Genomic DNA, 26,303 nt, shown 5'->3' with positions numbered 1-26,303 from the left:
ATTCGATTCATCTTGAAACAGGAAGGCCATGACTGAAAGTGAAGCTTGACTCAGGTGCCGGACTATACAAGTCTATCAAAACACTGCTCAGAGCAAGACTCAAGCTGTATCTCAAATTTACCCCTATTCCCTATGGGCCCCGGTCAAATGTAGTGCACTATGTACAGAAGGGAATAGGGTGCCATTTAGTATGCAACTTAAGCCACAGGCATCAAGTCTAGAAAAGGTCAGTTTTGACTGATGAAGGATTTCTATCTAGCTTGAACCATAGCAACAGTGAATGGTCTTTTTCATTGCCAACAATACATTACATTACACTGTTAATTTAGTGAAAAAGCATAGATTGTCTAGTGACCATGGTCAATATCTGTCAAGTAATGCAATAAACAATCATAGACTTTCTCTGAAATATAGAACATTGATATATCATCGATTGGCCCGCTATCATTGTGACATGCTATGGGTGCTTTATAACATTTGTATAGATCTCGTGGCTATACAGGCCAAAGCATTTTCGATGTTGCCCGCTATGCATTTTCCAATGGTTGACTGAAATGTAGGTAGAGGGTGGCTACTATATGGGACAGAAATTAATTTGGTCAAAAACCTTTCATTTCCCTTTACGCCATAATGAAATAATCTTCCTGAGAGTCCATAATTGCTGTGACAAAAACTATTTATACATTTCTTCCTCAACATAAATGATTTTGCCATCAGTGAAATTACTTAACTTCAACTGTAAAAGTCCATACATTTCTGTGAAGTAAAACAACCGAAAATGTCACTCAGTCAGTTTCTAAACCATACTGTACTGTCTTTGAGTCAGTCGTGTGCCTGGTCTAAATAACAAACTGGCTAGTTTGCCTGTCTGTTAAGAGAAGTGTGGGCTGTACGTTGATCCTGCTTCTCTGATTGGATAGAGTGAAGCTGTATTTCTCCATCCACTCACTTCATCATTTCACCCGATCACTCTTCCTCATATGTTCTTGGTCTGATCATTTAGATTGCTGCTGCCACCCACTATGATTAATCACACCGTAAGGGTGGTTTGCTATCAAGCTATCAATGTGCAAAATATATAACAAGTGGGGCAAGGTTAGGGGAAAAATATGAAACTAACATACATTCTGACTGAGTGAAAGCAAACTTGGCTGCCCGCTGGAAGTTGAGGACACTCAGACACAAACACACACACATACACACACACCCCTATGTGTGTTGTTCCTGCAGCCAACAGGTGGCCAAGTGGGTGGGCCTATGCCCTCCAAGTCCCCTCAATGGCTGCACCCCTGCCTAGTCATGTGAAATCCATAGATTAGGGCCTTTTGGGCAATTTATTTAAATTTATCGATTTTCTTATATGAACTGTAACTCAGTAAAATCTTTGAAATAGTTTCATGTTGCATTTAATTAAAACACTTCCAGTTTTTCAGTATATGTTAATTAGATTGAAGCACGGGTGCGTCAATCGACTGTAGGGGGCCACTCTGCCCCACAATACCTACAATGTTGCATGGGACTGTACTCAGAGCCAGAGTGCATGCTGGGAGCAAGCAGAATAGTTGGAGCTTTTGTGTGGACCACTCTGCTTTGAAGCCATTTTTCCTTTTCAGAACCCCTTTGGCTCGGGTTGAACCTGGATCTCGCAGGGATCTGGTCCTCCTGGGCCTGAATGATGCCGCTGTTCCCTGGAGGAAGGCACTTAACCAAAATGACTCCAGCTGTTAGGGAAGTGGAGATGGACAATTCCAGCACAGAGAGACCTGGCACCATTCACCATGCTCTGTTCATGGACCCAGGGGAAAATTGGGCTTCATACTGTATTTGGTTCCATGATGTGAAAAATGGGCCCCCGACTAGAGGTCTCCGAGTTTCAGAGTGACAATTCTCAATACTGGTTTGTAATTGACATGTGGTGCTAGTTGCAGGTGGAACTGTTACACGTAGCTACCGTACTTTAACTTCTTGGTGACAGGGGGGCAGTATTGAGTAGCTTGGATGAATGTGCCCAGAGTAAACTGCCTGCTACTATGTCCCAGATTCTAACATATGCATATTATTAGTAGTATTGGATAGAAAACACTCTGAAGTTTCTAAAACTGTTTGAATGATGTCTGTGAGTATAACAGAACTCATATGGCAGGCAAAAACCTGAGAAAAATCCAACCAGGAAATGGGAAATCTGAGGTTTGTAGGTTTTCAACTCTTTGCCATTCCAATATACAGAGTAAATGGGGTCATATTGCACTTCACACGGCTTCCACTAGATGTCAACAGTCTTTAGAACTTTGTTTGAGGCTTCTACTATGAAGGGGGGCTGAATGAGAGGGGATTGAGCGAGGTGTCTGGCAGAGTGCCACAGGCTCGTGACGCGCGGTCACGAGAGAGTTAGCTCTCGTTCAATTGCTTTTCTACAGACATAGGAATTCTCCGGTTGGAACATTATTGAATATTTATGATAAAAACATCCTAAAGATTGATTCTATACTTATTGTGACAAGTTTCTACGGGCTGTAACGGAACTTTTTGAACTTTTCGTCCGACGTTCAGCTGGACCTGAATGCGCGTTTGGATTTGTTTACCAAACGCCCTAACAAAATAAGCTATTTGGACATAAATTATGAACTTTATCGAACAAATCAAACATTTATTGTGGAACTGGGATTCCTGGGAGTGCATTCAGATGAAGATCAAAGGTAAGTGAATATTTATAATGCTATTTCTGACTAATGTTGACTACACAATATGGCGGATATCTTTTTGGCTGCTTTGTTGTCTGAACGCTGTACTCAGATTATTGCATGGTTTGCTTTTTCCGTAAAGGTCTTTTGAAATCTGACACAGCGGTTGCATTAAGGAGAAGTATATCTCTAATTCCATGTATAACACTTGTATTTTCATCAACATTTATGATGAGTATTTCTGTAAAGTGATGTGGCTCTCTGCAAAATCACCACATGTTTTAGAACTACTGAACGTAACGCGCCAATGTAAAATGAGATTTTTTTTATATAAATATGCACTTTATCGAACAAAACATCTATGTATTGTGTAACATGAAGTCCTATGAGTGTCATCTGATGAAGATCATCAAAGGTAAGTGATGAATTTTATCTCTATTTGTGCTTTTTGTGACTCCTCTCTCTCCTCTATTTGTGTTTTTCTGTGAGTGTAACGGCTGTCGTCGGTGGAAGAAGGTGAGGACCAAGGTGCAGCGTGGTAAGTGTTCATGGTTTTTAATAATACTCAAAACTGAACACTGAATAACAAAAACAACAAAGAAACAACCGAAACAGTTCTGTCTGGTGCAAACACACAAAGGAAAACAACCACCCACAAAACACAAAGGAAAACAGGCTACCTAAATATGGTTCTCAATCAGGGACAATGATAGACAGCTGCCTCTGATTGAGAACCATATCAGGCCAAACACAGAAATAGAAAATATAGAAAAACTAGCATAGACTGCCCACCCCAACATAACATAGACTGCCCACCCCAACTCACGCCCTGACCATACTAAATAAAGACAAAACAAAGGAATAAAGGTCAGAACGTGACAGTGAGTTGGTGGTGACCTAACATAATCGTTTGTGGTGCTTTCGCTGTAAAACATTTTTTAAATCAGACACTGTCGCTGGATTAACGAGAATTGTATCTTTAAAATGGTGTAAAATACTTGTATGCTTGAGGAATTTTAATTATGAGATTTTTGATGTTTTGAATTTGGCGCCCTGCACTTTCACTGGCTGTTGGCGAGGTGGGATGCTACCGTCCCACATATCTCAGAGAGGTTAAGGTTGTTCTGTTTGGGTCCTGGTGGTCTCTGGGATGGAGTTTTGTTATGGCTATTTTGTTTGACTTTCAGATCAGGTGGTTAGAGTACAGTATGTATTAACCAATGGCAACAGCTTGCCAGACATTTGCTTATTCCATGCTGGCGATGATGTTAGTAACTTTACTCTTGATGTATTTGCAGGGGTCAACGTAGCGACACTAAAAACACAATGAGGCTGTGTAAAAAAACACTAGGTATGGTGACATGGCTTTACTAAAGACTGTGGCTGCCTGTATAGTATACTGCCTGTATAGTGCACTACTTTTGACCAGGACATATAGGATGCCATTTGGGTCACAGCCTGAATTAAATAAACAAGGTCTGTTTATGAGAATGTACACATACTGTATATCAGATTTATAGACTGACACTGTCGTATTTCGACCATTACAGCACCACAGTCTAGCTTTGATGATTACTTCATGGCAAGGGCACACATTACTAGATCTAATAATGGACATTGTCTAACGCGCCGTTCACAAACTCCATTCCTGGAGAGCTATTGGCACATGCAAGTCTTTGTTCCAGTTGAACACTAAAACACCAGTTTCAAACAACCGACTGACTGTGGTCTTAAGTCTGGACCGTGGCCAGCTTCATCTGGTGTGTTAGTGCTGGCCTGTAACAAAAACCTGCACAGTCAATAGATACAAGACACTTTATTGCCAGCCAAGCAAACAAGGTTAGTGTTGTTTGTTTATGGTACAGCATGGTGACTCTGAAGTGCAACAAATACACATATACAACTTATTCGGAGAGTATTCAGACACCTTGACTTTTTACACATTTTGTTAAGTTACAACCTTATTCTAAAACTGATTTCATTCTTTTTTTCTCATCAACCTACACACAATACCCCATAATGACTAAGTAAAAACAGGTTTTAATAAATGTTTGCAAATTTATTACAAAATAAAAAACTGAAATAAGTATTCAGACCCCTTACTCAGCACTTTGTTGAAGCCCCTTTGGCAGCGATTACAGCCTCGTCTTCTTGGGTATGATGCTACAAGCTTGGCACACCTGTATTTGGGGAGTTTCTCCCATTCTTCTCTGCAGATCCTCTCAAGCTCTGTCAGGTTAGATGGGGAGCGTCACGGCACAGCTTTTTTGTCTTGGCTGTGTGCTTAGGGTCGTTGTCCTGTTGGAAGGTGAACCTTCACCCCAGTCTGAGGTCCTGAGCGCTTTGGAGCAGGTTTTCATCAAGGAACTTTCTGTACTTTGCTCTGTTCATCTTTCCCTCGATACTGACTAGTCTTGCAGCCCCTGCTGCTGAAAAACATTCCCACAGCATGATGCTGTCACCACCATGCTTCACCATAGGGATGATGCCAGGTTTCCTCCAGACGTGACGCTTAGCATTCAGGCCAAAGAGTTTCATTTTGGTTTCATCAGACCAGAGAATCATGTTTCTCATGGTCTGAGAGTCTTTAGGTGCCTTTTGACTCCAAGCAGGCTGTCATGTGCCCTTTACTGAGTGGTTTCCGTCTGGCACCTCTACCATGAAGCCTGGTTGGTGGAGTGCTGCAGAGATGGTTGTTCTTCTAGAAGGGTCTCCCATCTCCACAGAGGAACTCTGGAGCGCTGTCAGAGTGACCATCGGGTTTTTGGTCACCTCCCTGACAAAGGCCCTTCTCCCCCGATTGCTCAGTTTGGTGGCTCTTGGTGGTTCCAAACTTCTTCCATTTAAGAATGATGGAGGCCACTGTGTTCTTGGGGACCTTCAAAGCTGCAGATTGGTTTGGTACCCTTCCCCAGATTTGTGCCTCGACACAATCCTGTCTCGGAGCTCTATGGCCAATTCCTTCGACCTCATGGCTTGGTTTTTGCTCTGACATGCACTGTCAACTGTGAGACAATCAATCGGATTTACCACAGGTTGACTCCAATCATGTTGTAGAAACATCTCAAGGATGATCAATGGAAACAGGATGCAACTGAGCTCAATTTCGAGTCTCATAGCACAGAGTCTAAAATAAGGTATTTTGTTTTTTAATTTTTAATACATTTTCAAAAGTTTAGAAAAACCTGTTTTTGCTTCGTCATTACGGGGTATTGTGTGTAAATTGAGGAGAGAAATACATAATTGAATCCATTTTAGAATAAGGCTGTAGTTGTAACAAGATGTGGAAAACGTAAGGGGGTCTGAATACTTTCCTTATGCACCATATATTATCCCCAGCCTCACCTCATACAACAAAACATTCACCCACATCCATTTAAATGTATACAGTGTGTACATTCACAAACAGGACTGGAGACTGTTGAAGACCCCTGCTCTAACAGTAAGGTATTAGGTCAGTATACATACCAGATCCATTGTCATCGAACAACTGGATTAGGCTGATGGGAACTAAACAAAGAGGTATGATACTGACGTGTGAGTGTACACATTCTCATACTCGTCCCCCATGGGAATCAAACCCACGAGCCTAGCATTGCAAGTGTCAGGCTCTACCAAGTGAGAAACACAGTAGCTCTGAATTGTGTGCATCCCAAATGGCACTCTTTCCTATGGGCCCTGGCCAAACATAGTACACTATGAAGTGAACAGGGTGCCATTTGTGACGCAACTATCAATATCAGGCTACAAAGTGTTGGAGAAGCTATTAATGTCACAAAATAACACAAATAGCAGAATTGGTTATCGCAGTGTCCTGTTTTCATTTTCAGTTGTATCTTTAGTTGATGAAGTAGTAATTCCATTGAAGATGTTGGATGTTAGATGTTATGTGCATGTGGGGAATGTAATATGGCTGGGGTGTATTCATTAGTGAACGACGTAGCAAACCGTAGCAAAAAGTTTTTAAATCGAAAATGCTTTTTATTAAAACAAGCATTTCTTATTGGACAAGTTCAGGTTAATCTCTCCCTGTTGAGGAGCTAACTCTCTGTTCTTAATCCATCCTGAGGAGCTGTACAGTGAGTGAGTGAGTGAGTGAGTGAGTGAGTGAGTGAGTGAGTGAGTGAGTAAGTGCGTGCGTGCGTGAGTGAGTGAGTGAGTGCGTGAGTGCGTGAGAGAGAGACAGATGGAATGAAAGAGAGAAAGAAAGGGTTTGAATGTGAGAAAGAGAGAATGAGAGAGAGAGACAGATGGAAAGTGCAGAGAGGAGACAGAGTGTGTGTGTGTATGTGAAAGAGAGTGAGAGAGAGAGTGAGGGTAGACAGATTGTGTGAATGGGAGATTAAAAGGAAGAACGAGCCACACAGCTACAAAGAAACAGCCCCTGTACAATACAGTCCCTATCTAATGGTGGTTATCTGTTTCAGCAACGTGGACAGCATCTGACTGCTGTTCTCTCTCTAGGAATCTTAATCACTACTATAGAAGTAAACTACAGTCTATTAGTGGCTATTAGCGGCTACACACATCAACCGAATGGAGAGATGATACAGGAGCTAACCAATCGGGTGTCAGAGCCGTCACAGCCCGTCACATCCCAGAAAGAGGACTTTAAGATATTGCAAAGCAGTACGAATAATCATTTTCATTTTAACTCTGATCAAGGACCAGGGTGTCAGCTTAAAATGTCAGCTTCACACACATACATGTATATTTTAAGAAGGCTCATCGTTCACATTCTCTGTGTGTGTGTATGTGTGCATGCGTGTACGTGTGTGTGTGGCAGTTTGAGGCTTTGCCATCTCTTATGTGATGTGAGTTGATCAGAGAGCTGAGAGACCTGGGGAGTGAGGGCCATAGACAGTGCTGTGAGAGCTGAGAGGACTGTGGAGTGAGGGCCTTAGACACGTGTTGTGAGAGCTGAGAGGACTGTGGGGTGAGGGCCATAGACAGTGCTGTGAGAGCTGTGGAGTGAGGGCCATAGACAGTGCTGTGAGAGCTGAGAGGACTGTGGAGTGAGGGCTTTAGACACGTGTTGTGAGAGCTGAGAGGCCTGGGGGAGTGAGGGCCTTAGACACGTGTTGTGAGAGCTGAGAGGCCTGGGGGAGTGAGGGCCTTAGACACGTGTTGTGAGAGCTGAGAGGCCTGGGGGAGTGAGGGCCTTAGACACGTGTTGTGAGAGCTGAGAGGCCTGGGGGAGTGAGGGCCTTAGACACGTGTTGTGAGAGCTGAGAGGCCTGGGGGAGTGAGGGCTTTAGACACATGTTGTGAGAGCTGAGAGGCCTGGGGGAGTGAGGGCCTTAGACACGTGTTGTGAGAGCTGAGAGGCCTGGGGGAGTGAGGGCTTTAGACACGTGTTGTGAGATCTGAGAGGCCTGGGGGAGTGAGTGACTAAAAGGAAAACTTTTTCAACTTCATATTCATCATCTCCAGCACCATCCCAACATCAACATCTGTGATGCGTTTCTATATTTTGTAGTAAAAAAAGATTGAGGGAGAGAAGGGTTTCCAATGACATCATCAGTGTGACTCGTGTGATTTTGACCAGCTGTGAGTAGGCATTATCTACTAATTGCATACTAATTGTCTACTAATTGGTTGATGATTTCACAGGAAACACTTGGTGTTGGAGATGATGAAAATGAAGTTGATATTTTTTTTTCTTTTTCCCCCATTATAATCAGACATTGCAGCTCCACTTAGGGTTCACGGGGTCACAGCAAGTGTGTGAGTGTGAGAGATAGACAGAGAGAGTTTGTGTGTGTGTGTGCGTGCGTGTGTGTGTGTGTGTGTGTGTGTGTGTGTGTGTGTGTGTGTGTGTGTGTGTGTGTGTGTGTGTGTGTGTGTGTGTGTGTGTGTGTGTGTGTGTGTGTGTGTGTGAGAGAGAGAGAGTAGGAGAAAGAGTGTAAGACACACCAGTGTGAACCGGACAGTAAAATATACTGCTGGTGTTGGCACTGTAAAATATACTGCTGGTCTTGGTCCTGTAAAATATACTGCTGGTCTTGGTCCTGTAAAATATACTGCTGGTCTTGGTCCTGTAAAATATACTACTGGCCTTGGTCCTGTTAAATATACTGCTGGTCTTGGTCCTGTAAAAGTACTGCTAGTCTTGGTCTTTAAAATATACTGCTGGTCTTGGTCCTGTTAAATATACTGGTGGTCTTGGTCCTGTAGAATATACTGCTGGTCTTGGTCCTGTAAAATATGCTGCTGGTCTTGGTCCTGTAAAATATACTGCTGGTCTTGGTCCTGTTAAATATACTGCTGGTCTTGGTACTGTTAAATATACTGCTGGTCTTGGTACTGTAAAATATACTACTGGTCTTGGTCCTGTAAAATACACTACTGGTCTTGGTACTGTAAAATATACTGCTGGTCTTGGTACTGTTAAATATACTGCTGGTCTTGGTACTGTAAAATATACTACTGGTCTTGGTCCTGTAAAATATACTGCAAGTGATGAGGAAACAAAGCCATGTTAGGCTACATAATAGATCTGATGCTATATGTGACCTACTCCAGTGAATACAGAAAGGTTAAAAAACAAACCGGTGTTACTACATTAATATCAAGTAATACAGTATCAAGGCCAATCTCTGCAGTCCTGTTGTATAGTCATTACAGTAAGCACCTCTGCAGTACAGTTGTATAATGATTACAGTAAATACTTCTGCAGTAAGGTAGGTACTTGTACAGTACATTTTCAAAAAGAAAACACGCAGCGAACTCTTTGTTTCTTTAAAAACCTGCTGTATGTAAAATATTGTGCACTACAGCTTGGAAAATAATTCAATAATGTTTGTTTCCAACAACGTTTTCCTAAAGAAATCTGCTTCGTGTTTTGTTTCCTTGACACGATACTAACAAGTATCGCAATACTGGTATCGTCCCGGCCCTATTGGACAGTACAATAACCTGTTCTGTGGCTCACTCACCTTGAGCTTCTTGACATTGACACAGGGGTCGTTGGAGAAGCTCTCAGTGTCAGCAATCTGGATGTCTGCCTTCTCCAGCTCATTGGTCAAGTCATTCCTCACCTGAGAGAAAGACAAAGACAGAGAGAGGGAGAGAGAGACAGAGACATACTCATATCAGGTCTTATTTTTATAGTGCTTTCTTTACACATCCATCAATTCTTAGTTGCTTACTAACAGCTTTCAGGGCCTACACCCTAAAGAGGCCGAGGAGAGGCAGTAGACAGTGGCAAGCAAAAACTCCTTATTAGGAAGAAACCTTGAGAGGAACAAGACCAGACAGTGAGTTAGAGGGGATACTAGTTGGTGTTGTCCAGCCAGAGAAACAGTAAGGTCTAATTGCACGGTTCTGCTCACAACAATATCCCTGTTGTCTATCCGTCTCCCAAATGGCACCCCATTCCTATTGCCCTGGTTAAAAGTAGTGCACTACATATGGAATATGGGAAGCAGACAATTTCTAACTGATTCCAGATCAGTCTGGAAGCATCCTGCCCGTGGACCATCTCCAGTGGACCCTGCACCCCTTCTGAGATATGGACAGACTTCAGTTATTTATCCCTTAATTTAGTCTCTGTATCCCCCCAGCAGAAATTATTCCAGAAATGAAAATTGCTCCTTGGTTCCCGTCGAGTCTCAAGCACTCGATAATAAGCCGAGGAGGCAGTAAGATGCGTTTGTTTCTTAGCTAATGCTGCTGAGCTAATGTTGACTTAGTGGTATTTTAGGGACACTGGGGGAAAACATGCAGCTGTTACTCCTGAATGCAGCATGGGGGAGACACAGTAGGGTACAGAAAGATCCCTATTTGTTGAGGAGGTAATGCATACTGTGTGTCTCATAGTAGCCCCATGTGTGTATGAGCGAAGAGAGAGAGAAAGCAAGAGAGAGAGAAAGCAAGAGAGAGAAAGAGGGAGAGAGAGAGAGCAAGAGAGAGAGAGAGAGAGAGAGAGAAAGAGGGAGAGTGAGAGCTAGGGAGAGAGAGAGAGAGAGGGAGAGAGAGAGGGAGAGAGAGAGCTAGGGATAGAGAGAGAGAGCTAGGGAGAGAGAGAAAGAGAGCGAGAGAGAGAGATTAAGGTAGAGAGAAGAGACCTCTTAAAGTGAAGAGTTAAGCAGGGGGGCTGCATGGCTCCAGGGAGGAAGGGAGGAGGGGTGCAGCAGAAGGCTGACCGGCCGTCTCGGCAAGAGGGGAACTCCAGAGGGTTAGTGGGTTAGTAACCACAGAAGGCCCAGCCATGGAGGGTGGTGAGTGCGCTACAGTGTGATGCGATGAAATGCATAATGCAGTTAACGCTGTGGTGACCTGTCAAGTGAACCAGAATATACACAGAAACAGGAAGCATTGTGAGTTAGCTACAGGAAACACTACAGTGTACTACAGTGATAGCTAGGCAGGCGAAAAAGGCTTTTAGAACCATGTGGTCATTGTGTGGGGTGTGTGTGTGTGTGCGTGTGTCTGTGGGAATGCATGTTTGTGCTTCAGTCAGTCTACTTTACTTGTAAACAGCATATCTAGGACATATTGGCCACCTACTGGTCTAAATTCATTGGGAGGCTAATATATATTTGATGCATTGAGCCATCACAGTGGTAGGTAATGGCTGTAGGGAGGTAGATAATGGTGTGAAGAGGAAGTGGTTTGCCTCCCTGTGCCATGTTGACTCCCGTAGTGGTTCATCTTACTGTGGACTACACCATGGTGGTGTCCCAAATGGCACCCTATTCCCTATGTAGTGCACTAGTTCTGACCAGGGACCATAGGGAAACCCATACAGCTCTGGTCAAAAGTAATGCACTACACACAGGGAGTAGGGTGCCATTTGGGACGCAACCCAGGCATCCATTCCTCTCATTCTTCCTGATTCATTCTCTCACAAACTCCTAGCTATAACTCAACCACCAATTCCGTTATGCTAAATGTCCAGTATTTATCCCAGCTACAACAATATTTACTGTTGAACTAAGGCCAGGTCAACACACACACACACATGTAGGAACGTGTGCAAGATCACATGCATGCAAACACACCGCAGATGGATTTGTCTACTTCCATCAGGAATGGAAGGAACACTACATCTAACTAAAAGAAAGAGCTTAAGAAAGAGAAGGAAACCGTCTGTAAGTGTCTCCTTGTTTATGTCTAATTTGGGCCTGTAGATCCTGGAGACCATCAGAAGACAATGTACTAGCTTGTCTGCTCTGAGTTGACTTATTATTCCTGAAGAGCAAAGCCAGGTTGTATTGATCCAGTAATGCTGCCCTGCTGTTGTCTACACGTAGCAGAGTGTTGAAGGAAGGTTAGACAACATGGTTCCATGAGAGTGAGTTATGAGTGTGTGTGTGTATGTGTGTGTTGTGCGTGTGAGTGTATGTGTGTGTATGTCTCCCTCTGTCTCTCTCTCTGTGTGTGTGTGTGTGTGTGTGTGTGTGTGCGCGCCTGTGTGTGTGTGAACATGTTTTTCTTGCAATTTAATGTGTGTATCTTAGTTGAATAACAGCTACTTTATATTCACAAAAACACATGAAATAAGCTCCCGGAGACGTCTTCCATTGTGAAGTCCCCAATTCAAACACATTATCTTTCCATTAGACACACAAAACCCACCTCAGCCATTTATACAAACAGAGACACGGTGTTCACACACACACACACGGCAGAGCCATTACTGAACACCAGTCCACTGTAGTGAGCTGTAGCGAGCACAGTGTGTTTGTGTGCACCATGCAGTGGGTCTGTATTTACAGTATTGTTGTCATGATACCAGCATTTTGACTTCTATACCAATACTATCTTAAGGCCATGAGACTGTTAAATAGTCATCACTAGCCTGCATCCACCCAATATCCTGCCCTGACCATAGTCCCTAGCCGGCTACCACCTGGTACCTTAAAGGCTGATCACTTTAATAATGTTAACATACTGTTATACCCATTTCATATGTATATACTGTATTGCTGCATATATTTATTTAACCTTTATTTAACTAGGCAAGTCAGTTAAGAACAAATTCTTATTTACAACGACGGCCCACCACAGCCAAACCTTAACCCAGACGACGCTGAGACAATTGTGCGCCACCCTATGGGACTCCCAATCACAGCCGGTTGTGAAACAGCCTGGAATTGAACCAGGGTCTGTAGTGACAACTCTAGCACTGAGATGCAGTGCCTTAGACCGCTGCACCACTCAGGAGTACATACATATACTATTCCATCCTACGTATTCTTCACATATACTACATATTCTATCCTATACTGTACATAATGTCTATATATCCCATCACACACATATATACAGTGCCTTGCGAAAGTATTCGGCCCCCTTGAACTTTGCGACCTTTTGCCACATTTCAGGCTTCAAACATAAAGATATAAAACTGTATTTTTTTGTGAAGAATCAACAACAAGAGGGACACAATCATGAAGTGGAACGACATTTATTGGATATTTCAAACTTTTTTAACAAATCAAAAACTGAAAAATTGGGCGTGCAAAATTATTCAGCCCCTTTACTTTCAGTGCAGCAAACTCTCTCCAGAAGTTCAGTGAGGATCTCTGAATGATCCAATGTTGACCTAAATGACTAATGATGATAAATACAATCCACCTGTGTGTAATCAAGTCTCCGTATAAATGCACCTGCACTGTGATAGTCTCAGAGGTCCGTTAAAAGCGCAGAGAGCATCATGAAGAACAAGGAACACACCAGGCAGGTCCGAGATACTGTTGTGAAGAAGTTTAAAGCCGGATTTGGATACAAAAAGATTTCCCAAGCTTTAAACATCCCAAGGAGCACTGTGCAAGCGATAATATTGAAACGGAAGGAGTATCAGACCACTGCAAATCTACCAAGACCTGGCCGTCCTTCTAAACTTTCAGCTCATACAAGGAGAAGACTGATCAGAGATGCAGCCAAGAGGCCCGTGATCACTCTGGATGAACTGCAGAGATCTACAGCTGAGGTGGGAGACTCTGTCCATAGGACAACAATCAGTCGTATATTGCACAAATCTGGCCTTTATGGAAGAGTGGCAAGAAGAAAGCCATTTCTTAAAGATATCCATAAAAAGTGTAGTTTAAAGTTTGCCACAAGCCACCTGGGAGACACACCAAACATGTGGAAGAAGGTGCTCTGGTCAGATGAAACCAAAATATAACTTTTTGGCAACAATGCAAAACGTTATGTTTGGCGTAAAAGCAACACAGCTCATCACCCTGAACACACCATCCCCACTGTCAAACATGGTGGTGGCAGCATCATGGTTTGGGCCTGCTTTTCTTCAGCAGGGACAGGGAAGATGGTTAAAATTGATGGGAAGATGGATGGAGCCAAATACAGGACCATTCTGGAAGAAAACCTGATGGAGTCTGCAAAAGACCTGAGACTGGGACAGAGATTTGTCTTCCAACAAGACAATGATCCAAAACATAAAGCAAAATCTACAACGGAATGGTTCAAAAATAAACATATCCAGGTGTTAGAATGGCCAAGTCAAAGTCCAGACCTGAATCCAATCGAGAATCTGTGGAAAGAACTGAAAACTGCTGTTCACAAATGCTCTCCATCCAACCTCACTGAGCTCGAGCTGTTTTGCAAGGAGGAATGGGAAAAAATGTCAGTCTCTCGATGTGCAAAACTGATAGAGACATACCCCAAGCGACTTACAGCTGTAATCGCAGCAAAAGGTGGCGCTACAAAGTATTAACTTAAGGGGGCTGAATAATTTTGCACGCCCAATTTTTCAGTTTTTGATTTGTTAAAAAAGTTTGAAATATCCAATAAATGTCGTTCCACTTCATGATTGTGTCCCACTTGTTGTTGATTCTTCACAAAAAAATACAGTTTTATATCTTTATGTTTGAAGCCTGAAATGTGTCAAAAGGTCGCAAAGTTCAAGGGGGCCGAATACTTTCGCAAGGCACTGTAGATCCATCGGCCAATTTCTTGGGCCACAATACCTATTTTGTCAATTGGACTTGTACCCCTCTGCTACTCGGAACCCTACTAATCCATCTCGATTGGTCTATCGACATTACCGCACGCAGTGGCTAAAACAGACTTTCCTCCGTGGAGACATCCCTGTAAGGTTCTTATGCTAGCTTGCTAGGCCCGTTCTGCTAGTTGTCTGAATCGCCATGTCTCCAGCCAGCCCAACCACTCACTGAACCCCTATTGATCACCCGGCTACACATGCCTCTCCCTAATATCAATATGCCTAGTCCATTACTGTCCGGGTTAATGATTATTATCTTATTTCACTGTGGAGCCTCTAGCCCTACTCAATATTCCTTAACCTCCCATTTAGTTCCACCTTCCATATATGCGGTGACATCACCTGTTTTAAACGTCTCTAGAGACAATATCTCTCTCATCATTACTCAATGCCTAGGTTTAGCTCCAATGTCCTCACATCCTACCATACCTCTGGCTGTACATTATGCCTTGAATCTATTCTCTCACGACCAGAAACCTGCTCCTTTTACTCTCTGCTCTGGACGCACTAGACTACCAGTCCTGATCCAGGCCCTGCAGTGCCTAGCTCCACTCCTACTCCCCAGGTGCTCTCATTTGTTGACTCCCGTAACAGTAAAAGCCTTGGTTTCATGCATGTTAACATTAGAAGCCTCCTCCCTAAGTTTGTTTTATTCACTGCTTTAGCACACTCTGTCAACCCGGATGTCCTAGCCGTGTCTGGAGCCTGGCTTAGGAAGCACACCAAAAACCCTGAAATTTCCATCCCCAGCTATAACATTTTCCGACAAGATAGAACTGCCAAAGGGAGCGGTGTTGCAATCAACTGCAGAGATAGCCTGTAGAGTTCTGTCTTACTATCCAGGTCTGTACCCTAACAATTAGAACTTCTACTTTTAAAAATTAATCTTTCCAGAAACAAGTCTCTCACCGTTGCCGCTTGCTATAGTCCACTCTCTGCCCCCAGCTGTGCCCTGGACACCATATGTGAACTGATTGCCCCCCCCATCTATCTTCAGAGCTCGTGCTGCTAGGTGACCTAAACTCTGACATGCTTAACACCCCGGCAATCCTACAATCTAAGCCTGATGCCCTCAATCTCACACAAATTATCAATGAACCCACCAAGTACAACCCCAAATCCGTGAACACGGGTACCCTCATAGATATCATCCTAACCAACTTGCCCTCCAAATACACCTCTACTGTTTTCAACCAAGATCTCAGCGATCACTGTCTCATTGCCTGTATCTGTAATGGGTCCGCGGTCAAACAACCACCCCTCATCACTGTCAAACACTCCCTAAAACACTTCAGCGAGCAGGCCTTTCTAATCAACCTGGCCTGGGTATCACCATCTTAAATAAGCATGCCCCATTCAAATAAAATGTAACCAGGAACAGATATGGGCCTTGGTTCTCCCCAGACCTGACTGCCCTTGAAGAGCACAAAAACCTCCTGTTGACTTTTGCATCATGCAACTTTTCAGGGAAGTTAGGAACAAATATACACAGGCAGTTAGGAAAGCTAAGGCTAGCTTTTTCAAGCAGAAATTTGCATCCTGTAGCACAAACTCAAAAAAGTTCTGGGACACTGTAAAGTCCATGGAGAATAAGAGCACCTCCTCCCAGCTGCCCACTGCACTGAGGCTAGGAAACACTGTCACCACCGATAAATCCACTATAATCGAGAATTTCAATAAGCATTTTTCTACGGCTGGCCATGCTTTCCACTTGGCTGCTTGGCTGCTCTTGCCGATGCCGTTCTGTACCATCACTTATTCATATATCTTTATGTACATATTCTTTATCCCTTTACACTTGTGTGTATAAGGTAGTAGTTTTGGAATTGTTAGGTTAGATTACTTGTTGGTTATTACTGCATTGTCGGAACTAGAAGCACAAGCATTTCGCTACACTTGCATTAACATCTGCTAACCATGTGTATGTGACAAATAAACTTGATTTGATTTGATTTGAAAGCTGCCACGGTCATCCCCCTCTTCAAAGGGGGTGACACTCTAGACCCAAACTGCTACAGACCTATATCTATTCTACCCTGCCTAAGGTCTTCGAAAGCCAAGTTAACAAACAGATTACCGACCATTTTGAATCCCACCGTACCTTCTCCGCTATGCAATCTGGTTTCAGAGCTGGTCATGGGTGCACCTCAGCCACACTCAAGGTCCTAAACGATATCATAACCGCCATCGATAAGAGACAATACTGTGCAGCCGTATTCATCAACCTGGCTAAGGCTTTTGACTCTGTCAATCACAACATTCTTATTGGCTGACTCAACAGCCTTGGTTTCTCAAATGACTGCCTCGCCTGGTTCACTAACTACTTCTCAGAGAGAGTTCAGTGTGTCAAATCGGAGGTCCTGTTGTCCGGGCCTCTGGCAGTCTCTATGGGGGTGCCACAGGGTTCAATTCTCGGGCCGATTCTCTTCTCTGTATACATCAATGATGTCGCTCTTGCTGCTGGTGATTCTTTGGTCCACCTCTAGGCAGACGACAGCATTCTGTATACCTCTGGCCCTTCGTTGGACACTGTGTTAACTAACCTCCAGACGAGCTTCAATGCCATACAACTCTCCTTCTGTGGCCTTCAACTGCTCTTAAATGCAAGTAAACCTAATTACATGCTCTTCAACCGATCGCTGCCCACACCTGCCCGCCCGTCCAGCATCACCACTCTGGACGGTTCTGACTTAGAATATGTGAACAACTACAAATACCTAGGTGTCTGGTTAGACTGTTAACTCTCCTTCCAGACTCACATTAAACATCTCCAATCCAAAATGAAATCTAGAATCGGCTTCCTATTTCGCAACAAAGCATCCTTCACTCATGCTGCCAAACATACCTCGTAAAACTGACCATCCTACTGATCCTCGACTTCGGCGATGTAATTTATAAAATAGCCTCCAACACTCTACTCAACAAATTGGACGCAGTCTATCCATTTTGTCACCAAAGCCCCATATACTACCCACCACTGCGACCTGTACTCTCTCGTTGGCTGGCCCTCGCTTCATACTTGTCGACAAACCCACTGGCTACTCCTCTCCTTCCAGTTCTCTGCTGCCATTACTGGAACGAACTGCAAAAATCACTAAAGCTGGAGACTCTTACCTCTCTCACTAACTTTAAGCACCAGCTGTCAGAGTAGCTCACAGATCGCTGCAACTGTACATAGCTCATCTGCAAATAGCCCATCCAATCTACCTCATCCCCATACTGTATTTATTTATTTATCTTGCTCCTTTACACCCCAGTATCTCTACTTGCACATTAATCTTCTGCACATTCTACCATTCCAGTGTTTAATTGCTATATTGTAATTACTTCGCCACTATTGCCTATTTATTGCCTTACCTCTCTTATCCTACCTCATTTGTACATGCTGTATATAGATTTTTCTACTGTATTATTGATTGTATGTTTGTTTATTCCATGTGTAACTCTGTGTTGTTGTATGTGTTGAACTGCTTTGCTTTATCTTGGCCAGGTTGCAGTTGCAAATGAGAACTTGTTCTCAACTAGCCTACCTGGTTAAATAAAGGTGAAAACATTTTTTTATGAAAAAAATATTATATTTATATCCCAAAAAGTACATTTAGTTGGTGCCATCGATTTGACTAATCCACACGTTCAACATGCAGAGAAAGGAATCCAAAAATCTACACCTAAACTTTGTTTCAACAAGTCAAAATAAGTTTCTATGAATTGCTCAGTTACCCAAAAATGTAAATGAACTAAACTATTCGTTACAGAAAAAAGTATGTTCAATAGGAAAGCAATATTAGCAGGTGCGCGTCCTCTTTATCGCACACGCAAACAAGGATTTCCTAGCTGGGGTCATTGAACTAAAACTCATATTTATTCAAGTTACAAGCCTGAAACCTTGAACAAAGACTGCCCTACAAAGTTGCAAGCTTCCGTTACCTTCTTGCAATGTAAAGTGTTCTAGCCTATAACGGACATTGCATTGTGAACAGTAACAGTTGCAACATTTCTAAATGCCGTGTTGCATTAATCAAGTGTGTTAACTTCTGAAACAGCTAAGTGGTGATTCAGTCCAGCCTCCCAGGGAGTGCAGTGGTTCCCCAGGACAGGCTAGAGCTAGCAGTGGGTAAGTGGAGCAGGCACCGGCACATCGGCTGCGCTCATAGACTTTTATCCTCTCTCAATCGGTAAACGACATGAAACATATTTTACAGAAGTACAGAAAAAAAAGGAATTCTAGTACCTGTTTGTTATGTTCTAGCATGGAAAAAGAGCTGACGTTTGGGCATAGAGTGTAAAACTAATCGACAGTATGCCAGAGAGCTCGTGGAGAATACGGCTACATATAGGGCTGTCCTAGAAGAGCTTCTGTCTCCCAAGAGATTTCTATTTGTAAGATGTATGTCCCTTCCATTCCCAACGGACGTGGACAAATCCATCGCCACCCCACAGAACGTGTAGGTGTGTGTGTGTGTGTGTGTGTGCGTATCTGTGCGTGTGTGTTTCTGTGTGTGAAAGAGAGAACGAGAACGAGAGAGGAGCAAGGGAGGGAGGGAAAAATCCTTTATTGTCTGTGCTTGCCTGGGATTCCCCATCTTACCACAGCAGTCAATACATCAGGAGAGAAATAGAATCCCCACACACACACACACACACACACACACACACACACACACACACACACACACACAAACACACACACACTAACACACAAAAACAAACACATGGGGACAGGCTGGGCAAAATGACAGTGTCAGTGTATTGAGTTATGAGTGTTGAACACCCCAGTGCTCCAAGAGGACATTAGTACAATATTATTCTATTTACATGCAGGGTTAAACAAGCACCAGCAAACACAGACTAAAGACACGGGCATTGATACACTCATATCAGCACACAGGCAGGCACACACACACACACACACACACACACACACACACAAGCGTACACACATAGACACACACATGTAAATATATATACAAACACACACAGACCCACACGCATGCTTGTTAAACCCTAACCAGAAACTGTGGATTGATGGCAGCATTCGCGTAAAACTGAAAGCACGTACCACCGCATTTAATCATGACAAGGCAACTTGGAATATGGCCGAATACAAACAGTGTAGTTATTCCCTCCGTAAGGCAATCAAACAAGGAAAGTGTCAGTATAGAGACAAAGTGGAGCCGCAATTCAACGGCTCAAACACGAGACGTATGTGGCAGGGTCTACAGTCAACCACGGATCGCTGCCAGCACCCGCCCACCCGACTAGCATCACCACTCAGGACGGTTCTGACTTAGAATACATGGACAACTACAAATACCTAGGTGTCTGGCTAGACTGTAAACTCTCCTTCCAGACTCATATCAAACATCCCCAATCCAAAATCAAATCTAGAATCGGCTTCCTATTTCGCAACAAAGCCTCCTTCACTCACGCCGCCTAACTTACCATAGTAAAACTGACCATCCTACCGATCTTCGACTTCGGAAATGTCATTTACAAAATAGCTTCCAATACTCTGCTCAGCCAATTGGATGTAGTCTGTCACAGTGCCATCCGTTTTGTTACCAAAGCGCCTTATACCACCCACCACTGCGACCTATATGCTCTAGTCGGCTGGCCCTAGCTACATATTCGTAGCCAGACCCACTGGCTCCAGGTCATCCATAAGTCTATGCTAGGTTAAGCTCTGCCTTATCTCAGCTCACTGGTCACGATAACAACACCCACCCGTAGCACACGCTCCAGCAGGTATATCTAACTGGTCAACCCCAAAGCCAACACCTCCTTTGGCCGCAATCCCATCCAGTTCTCTGCCGCCAGAGACTGGAACAAATTGCAAAAATCGCTGAAGCTGGAGACCTAGATTTCCCTCACTAACTTTAAACATCAGCTATCTGAGCAGGATGTAGTCTGTCACAGTGCCATCCGTCACTGCAGCTATACATAGTCCATCTGTAAATAGCCCACCCAATCTTTCTACCTCATCCCCATATTGTTTTTATTTACTTTTTTGCACACAAATATCACTACTTACACACCATCATCTGCTCATCATCATCTGGTCATCTATCCCTCCAGTGTTAATCTGCTAAATTGTACTTACTTTGCTACTATGGCCTATTTATTGCCTTACCTCCTCACACCATTTGCACACACACACACTATATAGACTTTATTTTTTTTCTATTATGTTATTGACTGTACGCTTGTTTTTTCCATGTGTAACTCTGTGTTGTTGTTTCTGTTGCACTGCTTTGCTTTATCTTGGCCAGGTCGCAGTTGTAAATGAGAACTTGATCTCAACAAGCTTCCCTGGTTAAATAAAGGTGAAATACATATATATTTTTAAAATAAAAAAATCAGTCAGGAAGTTAAAGCTTGGTCGTTAATGGGTCTTCCAAATGGATGTTGCCCACAAGCATACTTCCAAAATTGCCCAGCCAATTACATATTTAAATGTACTGTACCAAAACTATGAAATAACCCATTAGGAATGTAGCATGTAGCAACCAAAAAAGCGTTAAACAAATCCAAATATACTTTATATTTGAGATTCTTCAAAGTAGCCACCCTTCCCCTTGATGGATAGCTTTGCACACTCTTGGCATTCTATCAACCAGCTTCACCTGGAATGCTTTCCCAACAGTCTTGAAGGAGTTCCCACATATGCTGAACACTTGTTGGCTTCTTTTCCTTCACTCTGCTGTCTAACTCAAATAAAATCAAATGTATTTATATAGCCCTTCTTACATCAGCTGATATATCAAAGTGCTGTACAGAAACCCAGCCTAAAACCCCAAACAGCAAGCAATCCAGGTGTAGAAGCATGGTGGCTAGGAAAAACTACTTAGAAAGGCCAAACCCTAGGAAGAAACCTAGAGCGGAACCAGGCTATGAGGGGTGACCTCTGGGTCTTCCCTTTCCTCTGGTGGTCCTCAAGAGAGACAGTTTCATCATAGAGCTCGATGGTTTTTGCGATATTGCGTTCTTTAAAAAAAAATATATATATATATATATATTTAATTTTTACCCCAATTTCGTGGTATCCAATTGTTGTAGTAGCTACTATCTTGTCTCATCGCTACAACTTCCGTACGGGCTCGGGAGAGATGAAGGTCATGCGTCCTCCGATACACAACCCAACCACCACCTAACACAGCACGCCTCCAACCCGGAAGCCAGCCGCACCAATGTGTCGGAGGAAACACCGTGCACCTGGCAACCTTGGTTAGCGTGCACTGCGCCCGGCCCACCACAGGAGTCGCTGGTGCGCGATGAGACAAGGACATCCCTACCGACCAAGCCCTCCCTAACCTGGACGACGCTAGGCCAATTGTGCGTCGCCCCACGGACCTCCCGGTCGCGGCTGGTTATGACAGAGCCTGGGCGCGAACCCAGGGACTCTGATGGCACAGCTGGCGCTGCAGTACAGCACCCTTAACCACTGCGCCACCCATGATATTGCGTTCTTGACATTTTCCAGATTGACTGACCTTTATGTCTTAAAGTAATGATGGACTGTCATTTCTGTTTGCTTATTTGAGCTGTTCTTGCCATAATATGGATGATTGGCTCAAATGCATTAAGAAGGAAAGAAATTCCACAAATTAAATTTAACAAGGAACACCTGTTAATTGGAATGCATTCCAGCTGACTACCTCATGAAGCTGGTTGAGAGAACTACAAAACTGTGCAAAGCTGTCATCAAGGCAAAGGGTGGCTACTTCGAAGAATCTCAAATATAAAATAATATTTTGATTTGTATAACACTTTTTTTGGTTTCAACATGTTTCCATATGTGTTATTTCATAGTTGTGATGTGTTCACTATTATTCTACAATGTAGAAAATAGGAAAAATAAGGAAAAACCCTGGAATGAGTAGGTGTGTCCAAACTTTTGACTGGTACTGTATATACTAGGCCGTTTTCAGAGGACTGCCCAAAAAATTGCCAAAAACTCCAGTCACCCATGTCAAAGACTGTTCTCTCTGCTACCGCACGGAAAGAGGTACCGGAGTGCCAAGTCTAGGACCAAAAGGCTCCGTAACAGCTTCTACCCCCATGCCTTAGCTGGATCGCCATGCTCCCCTTCCTCAGCCGGCTCGTCAGGCTTTCGTGCCTCGGCCGGATCACTAGGCTCCTTTGCCTCAACCGATCTGTCAGGTTCCCGCGCCACAGCTGACTAGACAGGTTTCTGTGCCTCAGTTGCCGTGACAGGTTCTTGCGCTTCTGCAGGGGTGACAGGTCCACTCCTGATCCCCAGGTTCGTCCCCTTTGATGGCGTCCAGCGTCTGGAGGGGGTACTACGTAAGGGAGGGGGTACTACGTATTCTCCCTCTCCGGCCTCTAGGTCATCAGGCTGCTGAACACCTGTCACCATCGTCTCGCGCACCTGCGCCTCATGACACTCACCTGGACTCCATCACCTTCTTGATTATCTTCACTATATCTGTCAATCCACTTGGTTCTTTCCTCGGGGGTTATTGACTCTGTTTTCATGTCGGTGCGTTGTTTGTGTTTCGTGTTTATTGTTTTGTTTGCTTATTAAAACACTCACTCGCTGTACTTGCTTCCCGACTCTCAGCAAACTCGTTACAGTTCTAAAAACCTTTGACCTGTAGTGTGCATATATTTATTTTTTGTTGTTTTCTAAATCTTATTGCTTTTCTACGATTTCTTAGTAAGGTCATGATATCAACGTAACGTTTCAAAATGTGATCACAGTCATTCCTTTATGTAATGTGATTACCTCGCTCAGTGAGGGATTTTTCTGGGTTCTAATTTCACTAATGTTGATCAGAGAGAGTGATGAGGAGAGGAGGAGGGGTAACTGACCCAAGATCAGCGTCTATGGACATCTTCACTCTACACACTTAGATAGATTTTTGGATTAATTCACGTTTTCCATAGAATTTGGGTTGTACTTTTTGGAACGTAATTTTTGACGCCATTTCCGGTCACAACTTGCAGACTTGTTTACGTGTTGCTGTGCGTTTTGTTGCCAACCTTACTTTGCTACCTGACAACTTTACGGTTTTTACTTTTTAATTACCGTTTATATTTTTGGTTTTTCCCCTCACGCAACTTTTTTTCATTCTACTTTTTCACTCTGGACGCTTTATCTGGACTTGGTTCGTCAGGACCTCCAAACAGCCGAAGCTAAGTAGTAACATTAACATGATGCCTTCTAATTGCAGTCGCTGTACTCATAATATACGGGAGAACGATCGCCTTACGGCGAGGATAGCTGTGCTACAAGCCCAGCTTCAGACGCAATCGTTAGGCAAGGGTAATTTCAGTGTAGGAAAGGAGGAAACAGCGTCTGTGCCACCAGTAAGTACAGATAGTAACGTTAGTATAAATCCCCTCGCACGGTCCCCGCAGCCGGACAACTTTCTCACGGTTTCTGGAAGGAAATGCTGTAGGAATGCTCAACCGATGTCGCTCATTCAGCCGACAGAAACTTTCAACCGGTTTTCCCCATTAAGCAGCGAGTCGGAGTCAGAGCCTTCTCTTGTCTCTACTCCTCCCGTTATGGAGTCTGAGACGCCGAAGCTTCCCACCATTAGCTCTGACAAATTGAAAACTCTAGTCATTGCCGACTCCATTACCCGCAGTATTAGACTTAAAACGAATCATCCAGCGATCATACACTGTTTACCAGGGGGCAGAGCTACCAAAGTTAAGGCTAATCTGAAGCTGGTGCTGGCTAAAGCTAAAACTGGCGAATGTAGAGAGTAAAGAGATATTGTTATCCACGTCGGCACCAACGATGTTAGGATGAAACAGACAGAGATCACCAAGCGCAACATAGCTTCAGCGTGTAAATCAGCTAGAAAGATGTGTCGGCATCGAGTAATTGTCTCTGGCCCCCTCCCAGTTAGGGGGAGTGATGAGCTCTACAGCAGAGTCTCACAACTCAATCGCTGGTTGAAAACTGTTTTCTGCCCCTCCCAAAATATAGAATTTGTAGATAATTGGCCCTCTTTCTGGGACTCACCCACAAACAGGACCAAGCCTGACCTGCTGAGGAGTGATGGACTCCATCCTAGCTGGAGGGGTGCTCTCATCTTATCTACCAACATAGACAGGGCTCTAACTCCTCTAGCTCCACAATGAAATAGGGTGCAGGCCAGGCAGCAGGCTGGCTAACAGCCACTAGCACAGTCAGTGTAGTCAGCTCAGCTATCCCCATTGAGACCGTGTTTGTGCCTCGACCTAGGTTGGGAAAAACTAAACATGGCGTTGTTCGCCTTAGCAATCTCACTAGGATAAAGACCTCCTCCATTCCTGTCATTATTGAAAGAGATCATTATACCTCACATCTCAAAATAGGGCTGCTTAACCTCTTCGAGCTCTAGGGGCGCTATTTCATTTTTGGATAAAAAACGTTCCCGTTTTAAGCGCGATATTTTGTCACGAAAAGATGCTCGACTATGCATATTCTTGACAGCTTTGGAAAGAAAACACTCTGAAGTTTCAGAATCTGCAAAGATTTTGTCTGTAAGTGCCCCAGAACTCATTCTACAGGCGAAACCAAGATGATGCATCACCCAGGAATTAGCAGAATTTCTGAAGCTCTGTTTTCCATTCTCTCCTTATATGGCTGTGATTGCGCAAGGAATGAGCCTACACTTTCTGTCGTTCGCCCAAGGTCTTAGCAGCATTGTGACGTATTTGTAGGCATATCATTGGAAGATTGGCCATAAGAGACTACATTTTCCAGAGGTCCGCCCGGTGTCCTTTGTCTAAATTTGTGCGTAATCTTCAGGTGCGGTCATTTTCTCCTGGGATTCAGGAGAGAAAGCATGTGTCCAAGAACGATGTATCAATGAAGAGATATGTGAAAAACACCTTGAGGCTTGATTCTAAAAAACGTTTGCCATGTTTTCAGTCGATATTATGGAGTTAATTTGGAAAAAAGTTTGCGTTTTGAGGACTGAATTTATGGATTTTTTTTGGTAGCCAAATGTGATGTATAAAACGGAGCTATTTCTAATACACAAGGAATCTTTTTGGAAAAACTGAGCATCTGCTATCTAACTGAGAGTATCCTCATTGAAAACATCAGAAGTTCTTCAAAGGTAAATGATTTTATTTGAAGGCTTTTATGTTTTTGTTAATGTTGCGTGCTGGATGCTAACGCTAATGCTAACGCTAAATGCTAACGCGAAATGCTAACTCTAGCTAGCTACTTTTACACAAATGATTGTTTTCCTATGGTTGAGAAGCATATTTTGAAAATCTGAGATGACAGTGTTGTTTACAAAAGGCTAAGCTTGAGAGATGGCATATTTATTTCATTTCATTTGCGATTTTCATAAATAGTTAACGTTGTGTTATGCTAATGAGCTTGCTGATAGATTTACACAATCCTGGATACAGGGGTTTTTTCATAGCTAAACGTGACGCAGAAAACGGAGCGATTTGTCCTAAACAAATAATCTTTCAGGAAAAACTGAACATTTGCTATCTGAGAGTCTCCTCATTGAAAACATCTGAAGTTCTTCAAAGGTAAATGATTTTTTTGAATGCTTTTCTGTTTTTTTTGTGTAAATGTTGCCAGCTGAATGCTAATGCTAAATGCTACGTTAGCCATCAATACTGTTACACAAATGCTTGTTTTGCAATGGTTGAGAAGCATATTTTGAAAA

The 26,303-nt window shown here is 43.4% G+C and overlaps 1 protein-coding gene across 1 annotated transcript in view; it reads right to left on the bottom strand.

Annotated features, from left to right (window-relative positions):
• The window catches only part of LOC110489398 (gamma-aminobutyric acid type B receptor subunit 2), a 370,472-nt gene that overhangs the window by 163,364 nt on the left and 180,805 nt on the right, over positions 1 to 26,303 (bottom strand). The window contains exon 4 of the mRNA XM_036970730.1: positions 9,620 to 9,721. Within this exon, the coding sequence (XP_036826625.1) occupies positions 9,620 to 9,721 (102 nt within the window). The remainder of the gene's footprint in view (positions 1 to 9,619; positions 9,722 to 26,303) is intronic.

Source organism: Oncorhynchus mykiss, chromosome 32 (assembly GCF_013265735.2).
Source record: "Oncorhynchus mykiss isolate Arlee chromosome 32, USDA_OmykA_1.1, whole genome shotgun sequence".
NCBI lineage: Eukaryota > Metazoa > Chordata > Actinopteri > Salmoniformes > Salmonidae > Oncorhynchus > Oncorhynchus mykiss.
The sequence above is the reverse complement of the archived record's forward strand: the minus strand, read 5'-3'. Positions and strand labels throughout refer to the sequence as shown.